Here is an 8,754-nt window from a genome sequence, read left to right on the forward strand (position 1 = left end):
GCGGACGGCGTCTGGGCGGCGGGCGGCGTCGGGGCAGCGGACGGCGTCGATCTGGGCAGCCTGGCGGCGTCGTCGGGCGGCAACTGGCGTTGTGTTCATCAAATTTTCCTAAGTGCTGTATATATACCAAGGGCATTGGTCCCGGTTCGTGACTCCAACCGGGACTAATGCCCCCTTTAGTCCCGGTTGGTACCACCAACCGGGACCAAAGGCCTCTTTTCAGCAGCCCAACGGGCGGGAAGCGGCGACCTTTGGTCCCGGTTGGTGGCACCAACAGGGACCAATGCCCCCCCTTTAGTCCCGGTTGGTGCCACCAACCTGGACCAAAGGGCCCTGTGCTGCCCGCGTCGGAGCCAAAGTTTAGTCCCACCTCGCTAGTTGAGAGGGGCGCGCAGTGGTTTATAAGCCCCACTGCCGCACCCCTCTTGAGCTCCTCTCCACCGTAGGCTTGCGGGCCTATATGCTACTGCTTTGCCTGATGGGCCTGCTGGGCCTACTGCGGGCCTGAATCCTGGCCCATGGTAGGGTTTCTAGTCGTATTCAGGCTGTGGGGGCCCAATAGGAGGCAATTTTTTTGTTTTTTGTTTTCTTTCTTGCTTTATTTATTTTATTTTGTTTGTACTTACAACAAAATACTTATTGTTGCTATTTTTAATTGTTTTTTGTTTTGTTTTCTGTATTATTTATTTTCTTTTGTTTTTTGCTTTATTTTCCAATTCTTTTTGCTTTTAGTTTTAGGAAAATTATAAACTTTCTGTTAGTGCCATTAGTTTTCAAATTTGAAAACACTTTTTTTGTTTTTTTGTTTTCTTTCTTGCTTTATTTATTTTATTTTGTTTCTACTTACAACAAATACTTATTGTTGCTATTTTTAATTATTACGAGGGCCGAACCATAAGACATTAAAGCATTTCAAATGAACTATGAAAAAGTTGAAAGTTGGCATGGTATCATAAATTGACCCACACAGCATGTGCATGTACAAAACGGACAATGGTATCATACTCGTCAGTTACAAATTTGGCATGGTATCATCATAATAGTTGCGAGAGAAAGTCTTCACTTTTTTTTCGCTTGTGTCATTTGCTTATTGCGCCGTAACCATGGATAATCTTCATCGTTTATCAGGATGCTGGGGTCAGCCTTGACTTTGAAGGGAGGAATTTTATGAAACTTTTCATAATCTTCAGACATGTCTGTCTTGTTCTCCACTCCCACGATGTCCCTTTTTCCTGAAAGAACTATGTGGCGCTTTGGCTCATCGTATGATGTATTCGCTTCCTTATCTCTTCTCTTTCTCGGTCTGGTAGACATGTCCTTCACATAGATAACATGTGCCACATCATTGGCTAGGACGAACGGTTCGTAAGTGTACCCAAGATTTTTTAGATCCACTGTTGTCATTCCGTACTGTGGGTCTACATGTACCCCGCCTCCTGACAGATTGACCCATTTGCACTTAAACAAAGGGACCTTAAAATCATGTCCGTAGTCAAGTTCCATATGTCCATTATGTAACCATAATATGTGTCCTTTCCCCTCTCGGTTGTTGCATCAAAGCGGACACCGCTGTTTTGGTTGGTGCTCTTTTGATCTTGGTCAATCGTGTAAAATGTATTCCCGTTTATCTCGTATCCTTTCCAAATCAATACAGTCAAAGATGGTCCCCTGGACAACAAGTACAACTCATCACAAACAATGTTGTCACCTCTGATACGTGCTTCCAACCAACTGCTGAAAGTCCTGATGTGTTCACATGTAATTCAGTCGTCGCACTGCTCTGGATGTTTGGAGCGCAGACTGTTCTTGTGTTCATCGACATACGGGGTCACCAAGGTAGAGTTCTATAGAACTGTGTAGTGTGCTTGAGACCAAGAATATCCGTCCCTGCATATTATTGAGTCCCTTCCAAGCGTGTCTTTTCCAGTCAGTCACCCCTCATACCGCGATTTAGGGAGACCTATCTTCTTAAGGCCAGGAATGAAGTCAACACAAAACCCGATGACATCCTCTATTTGATGGCCCATGGAGATGCTTCCTTCTGGCCTAGCGCGGTTACGGACATATTTCTTTAGGACTCCCATGAACCTCTCAAAGGGGTACATATTGTGTAGAAATATGGGGCCCAGAATGACAATCTCGTCAACTAGATGAACTAGGACGTGCGTCATGATATTGAAGAAGGATGGTGGGAACACCAGCTCGAAACTGACAAGACATTGCACCACATCACTCCTTAGCCTTGGTATGATTTCTGGATCGATCACCTTTTGAGAGATTGCATTGAGGAATGCACATAGCTTCACAATGGCTAATCGGACGTTTTCCGGTAGAAGCCCCCTCAATGCAACCGGAAGCAGTTGCGTCATAATCACGTGGCAGTCATGAGACTTTAGGTTCTGAAACTTTTTCTCTGACATATTTATTATTCCTTTTATATTCGACGAGAAGCCAGTCGGGACCTTCATACTAAGCAGGCATTCAAAGAAGATTTCCTTCTCTTCTTTGGTAAGAGCATAGCTGGCAGGACCTTCATACTGCTTTGGAGGCATGCCGTCTTTTTCGTGCGAACGTTGCAGGTCCTCCCGTGCCTCAGCTGTATCTTTTGTCTTCCCATACACGCCCAAGAAGCCTAGCAGGTTCACGCAAAGGTTCTTCGTCACGTGCATCACGTCGATCGAAGAGCGGACCTCTAGGTCTTTCCAGTAGGGTAGGTCCCAAAATATAGATTTCTTCTTCCACATGGGTGCGTGTCCCCCAGCGTCACTCGGAACAGCTAGTCCGCCGGGACCCTTTCCAAAGATTACGTGTAAATCATTGACCATAGCAAGTACGTGATCACCGGTACGCATGGCGGGCTTCCTCCGGTGATCTGCCTCGCCTTTGAAATGCTTGCCTTTCTTTCGACATTGATGGTTGGTCGGAAGAAATCGACGATGGCCCAGGTACACATTCTTCCTGCAGCTTCCCAGGTATATACTATCGGTGTCAAGTAAACAGTGCGTGCATGCGTGGTATCCCTTGTTTGTCTGTCCTGAAAGGTTACTGAGAGCGGGCCAATCGTTGATGGTCACGAACAGCAACGCCTTTAGGTGAAATTCCTCCTGTTTGTGCTCATCCCACGTACGTACACCGTTTCCATTCCACAGCTGTAAAAGTTCTTCAACTAATGGCCTTAGGTACACATCAATGTCGTTGCCGGGTTGCTTAGGGCCTTGGATGAGAACTGGCATCATAATGAACTTCCGCTTCATGCACATCCAAGGAGGAAGGTTATACATACATAGAGTCACGGGCCAGGTGCTGTGATTGCTGCTCTGCTCCCCGAAAGGATTAATGCCATCCGCACTTAAAGCAAACCATACGTTCCTTGGGTCACTTGCAAACTCATCCCAGTACTTTCTCTCGATTTTTCTCCACTGTGACCCGTCAGCGGGTGCTCTCAACTTCCCGTCTTTCTTACGGTCCTCACTGTGCCATCGCATCAACTTGGCATGCTCTCCGTTTCTGAACAGACGTTTCAACCGTGGTATTATAGGAGCATACCACATCACCTTCGCAGGAACCCTCTTCCTGGGGGGCTCGCCGTCAACATCACCAGGGTCATCTCGTCTGATCTTATACCGTAATGCACCGCATACCGGGCATGCGTTCAGATCCTTGTACGCACCGCGGTAGAGGATGCAGTCATTAGGGCATGCATGTATCTTCTGCACCTCCAATCCTAGAGGGCATACGACCTTCTTTGCTGCGTATGTACTGTCGGGCAATTCGTTATCCTTTGGAAGCTTCTTCTTCAATATTTTCAGTAGCTTCTCAAATCCTTTGTCAGGCACAGCATTCTCTGCCTTCCACTGCAGCAATTCCAGTACGGTACCGAGCTTTGTGTTGCCATCTTCGCAATTGGGGTACAACCCTTTTTTGTGGTCCTCTAACATGCGATCGAACTTCAGCTTCTCCTTTTGACTTTCGCATTGCGTCCTTGCATCGACAATGACCCGGCGGAGATCATCATCATCGGGCACATCGTCTGGTTCCTCTTGATCTTCAGCAGCTTCGCCTGTTGCAGCATCATCGTGCACATCGTCTGGTTCCTCTTGATCTTCAGTAGCATCACCGTATTCAGGGGGCACATAGTTGTCATCGTACTTTTCTTCTTCGCCGTCTTCCATCATAACCCCTATTTCTCCGTGCCTCGTCCAAACATTATAGTGTGGCATGAAACCCTTGTAAAGCAGGTGGGTGTGAAGGATTTTCCGGTCAGAGTAAGACTTCGTATTCCCACATATAGGGCATGGACAACACATAAAACCATTCTGCTTGTTTGCCTCAGCCACTTCGAGAAATTCATGCACGCCCTTAATGTACTCGGAGGTGTGTCTTGAACCGTACATCCATTGCCGGTTCATCTGCGTGCATTATATATAATTAAGTGTGTCAAAAATCATTACAGAACATCATGAATAGATAATTAAGTGACCAAATTAATAGAAGTTCATCATCACATTAAAACCAAAGTACATACATAGTTCTCATCTAACAACATAAAGCTCTGCAGAGCATCTAAATTAATTAAACCATACATTGAAACTATGTAAAACATTTCAATGCGAAAACAAATGCGATCATAATCGCAACCAATGTAACAACTGATCCAACGGCATAATGATACCAAGCCTCGGTATGAATGGCATATTTTCTAATCTTTCTAATCTTCAAGCGCATTGCATCCATCTTGATCTTGTGATCATCCACGACATCCGCAACATGCAACTCCAATATCATCTTCTCCTCCTCAATTTTTCTAATTTTTTCCTTCAAGAAATTGTTTTCTTCTTCAACTAAATTTAACCTCTCGACAATAGGGTCGGTTGGAATTTCCGGTTCAACAACCTCCTAGATAAATAAAATCTATGTCACGTTGGTCGGCATAATTGTCATAAACAATAGATGAACCAATAGTTATGAAAAGATAATATATACCACATCCGAATCATAGACAGGACGAGGGCCGACGGGGGCGGATACCAAAACCATCGCACTATATAAGATGCAATAATAAAAGTAAGAAAATTATACAAGTATCTATATATAAACATACAAGTAAGAATTTTTTTCCTTTCAGAAAGAAGATAAGAACAAGAGGCTCACCACGGTGGTGCCGGCGACGAGATCGGCGCGGGCGATCGACGGCGGTGAAGACGGGGACGGGACGTGACGGACCGCTAAACCTAGACAAATATTAAGGAAAATGGAGCTTGGAGGTCGAGCTTGGAGAGGAGAAAGCTTAAGTAGTGTGGCTCGGACATTCCATCGAACACCTCGTGTGCATAGGAGGTGAGCTAGAGCACCACAAAGCTCTCTCCTCGCCGGCCACGAAAAACAGAGCACTGAGAGTGCTCTGCTCGCGGGCGAGGGTATATATAGGCAATTAATTGGTCCCGGTTCGTGGCTTGAACCGGGACTAAAGGGAAGCCTTTGGTCCCGGTTCAGGCCACCAACCGGACCAATGGTGGTGGGCCAGGACCAAGGCACATTGGTCCCGGTTCGTCCCACCAACCGGGACCAATAGGTCCAGACGAACCGGGACCAATGGCCCACGTGGCCCGGCCGGCCCCCGGGGCTCACGAACCGGGTCCAATGCCCCCATTGGTCCCAGTTCTGGATTGAACCGGGACTAATGGGCTGACCAGGCCTGGACCATTGCCTCCTTTTCTACTAGTGATACATGAGCTAGACATTCCAGTCTTCTCTCTTTTTGCCTTTATATTTCTAATAGTTTAACTTTCATTATTTCTCCTACTCTCAGAAGAAGCAACCAACTTAAGAGAGGCGTTAGCCCCGGAATTCCAAGGGTGTAGTTCTACTGACACCCTTTGGACACTTCCTTTCTCTTTAAGTTGTTGTTTTATTCACCATCATCATATGACCGCCGTTCTTCTGGTTCCCTCTCTTATCATTGAAATGCCCAGTAAACACTTTACTAATACTTTGCCAAACAAACATTGCTTTGGATATCTCATATATTTTATCCTTTGTCTGTCTCTCAAAATAATTTTTAGTTCCATGAATATCATGTAACTATCCCAAACTTTTGAAGTTCGGGTCTCATGGAAGCAAATATATTGTACTTGACCGTAAGGGAATTCTAGTTTTGGATCGAAGGACGAGAGACACATCATCCCTAGCATTAGCGGGAGGATACCAAAAGCATGCGATAGGACAAAGTCCTTCTCGGCACTCTTGAGGACAATCCTCACATTACGTTACCAACCATAAAGTTTTAACCAGATATTTAACAGCTTATTCAATTTTAACAGGGAAGGTGGAAACGCGGCCCATTCTTCTATAACTATTATGAACATAACACTTAGACAATGTCCATCATTAATTGCACCGGTAATTAAACAAGTTAATTCTACAATGCGCTCCCACTCAAATCAATATTTCTCATAATTGATAGTGAGTGATACAAGACCCGCATTTCAACTCAACGCCGCGGTTCAAGATGAACACGAATGGCGTGAACTTCAATCGGTAGGCAAACTTGTCGATCACATCTCTATGTGATTCTTGTTCATCATTCCACGCGTGTGTTCCAAGCTCAGAACTGTCCTGCCTGAACGTCAAGACAACCAAGTGATCTCGCTTCGAGGTCTCAATTCACCCGCCTCACACTTCTCTAATCGTTCGCACCCATGGAGATCATGTGATGCCCCAAAGAGATAGGTGCCGTGACGGTGCTACACTTGGGAGAACACTAACTACTTGATATTTTAAGTGAGAGATCACCCTAATAAAAAGTGACTACCACGCAATAAAAAAGGGTGCATCATAAGGGATAAACATCTCACGAAATTCATAATAGCATGGTAAGGTATAGCCCTTTTTGATGGAGAAGTCTTTATTTTCTTTGTCTTCGGCATTTGCGCCGGTGTTCACCTTCGTGAAGATCACCACCACCTTGTCAATGCACCAGATAATATTGCTATCTCTATAGCATAATAAAATAATGCATTACAACAAGGTTGACACGCAGATCATTTAAAGTGATAATCATATGGCTCCAGCCATCATGCCGAATCATGACACACAGGTCATGTTATTTTACATTATATAGTCATCTCATACATAATCAAATTAATATGAGAACTACTATACCACATCACATGCACATCCTGCAAAACCAAGTTAGACGCCTCTAATCGGTTTATGCAAAAATTTATTTTACATGGCTTCTAAGGTTTCAATACTAAATGAAGCTACCAACGTTCATCATCAAGCATGATTATACAAATCACCAGATTAACTTTGCAGGGCATATGAAACACTAGATAATAAAATCTCGAGCCCCATACTCAACTTCGTCATACGCATGATCCCCATGCAGATCATATCTGCATTGCCCTTTTGTCTGCAAAATTTCATCTTTCTTTTAACTATGGTGGAATTCAATGAACTATTAGCACTTCGTTGATCAATCAAGATCGCGGATTGCCAGAACTTTGAAAATCCACCATGCCGTTATCAAGATCAGAAATACACAAATTTCAGGGAAGCAACAAGAACATCGGGTAATAGATTTCATCTGCTACCCGCACAAATAATTTTCAGCAATAGAACCCATCTCCTACAAAATTATATTATGCAACACCCATACATCTCTATGTATTCTAGATCGTAACCTGCATCTATGCATAGCATGGCTCATGATGCCACTCTTAGGTAACGCAACAGAAAACAAAAAATTTCGATACTGCGAGCATGCCCAGGAACACTATGAAGATGAATACAAGGTTTTGATCCGATCGTTACTGACTCATAGCGCAACGGAAGTAGAGTCGATGTAGATCATCGGTGCAGATCCCCGCAGCTAGGATTTACAACCTCCCAACCACGAGCATGTACTCCCTCTCTGCCCCTCGGACAGCCCTTCGGGAGGCGGTCGGACAGTCCCCTGGACGGTGTCACGGACAGCCCTCTGGGAGGACCCTCAAAATCGGACAGTATCTCGTAGCATAACATCAATCGGGTCAAATTTGTGCCCTCAAAGTTGGCGGCATAGTCATGCCCATGATCAGAAAAATAGAACCATCATTCAACACTTGAGCTAGTCTTAGAGGCCAGACTAGGAATACTTTTACCGTCTATTATTCCACACGTGCAGATGAGTTTCCCTTCAAGCCTCATGGTTATTGTAGACTCGATAACCATAGCAGTTATAGCATGGAACATAAACATAATTATGAACACGGAGATAAATAATAACATTTATTATTGCCTCTAGGGCGTATCTCCAAAGTGAAGCATGACCATGAGGCCGGCTCCTCCTCTGGTAGCCGCCGCTCCACCAGATCCGCGCCGCCCGCACCACCTGCTTCGCCTGCGTTTGCCATCGCGCTTCCGGCCACCCCGCAGTGCAGACGCCCCGACGTCGGCGCCGACATCTGCCAGCGCTATTGGGAGATGGCGATGCCATTGCCGTGGGGAGATGCCCACCACCCCAACAATTGGCATCTCTCCGCAGATTGGGTGCCAATCCCTCCGGTGCCGGTGAGCGGGCGTGCCCGCTCGAAGGAGATCGACGGCCAACGCTCCCGTCTCCCACCGGATCTCCTCTATGACCCCAGGTATGGCATTGATTCGCCGCTATGGGATACGTGGCTCCGCAACAAGCACGACCTGCGGTGACAATCCTTTTTTGTCGGTCGTCCACCTAGCCCGCGTCCTGCTCGTGCTGAGAGCTCGCCCCAA

General features: G+C 45.7%; 1 protein-coding gene across 1 annotated transcript in view; it reads right to left on the minus strand.

Moving 5' to 3' along the window:
* The window catches only part of LOC123157722 (uncharacterized), a 20,453-nt gene extending 12,006 nt beyond the window's left edge, over positions 1-8,447 (minus strand). Inside the window, exon 1 of the mRNA XM_044575957.1 lies at positions 8,314-8,447. Within this exon, the coding sequence (XP_044431892.1) occupies positions 8,314-8,447 (134 nt within the window). The remainder of the gene's footprint in view (positions 1-8,313) is intronic.
* Between the last annotated feature and the right edge of the window lie 307 nt (positions 8,448-8,754).

This window comes from Triticum aestivum, chromosome 7B (genome assembly GCF_018294505.1).
Source record: "Triticum aestivum cultivar Chinese Spring chromosome 7B, IWGSC CS RefSeq v2.1, whole genome shotgun sequence".
Classification (NCBI taxonomy): Eukaryota; Viridiplantae; Streptophyta; class Magnoliopsida; order Poales; family Poaceae; genus Triticum; species Triticum aestivum.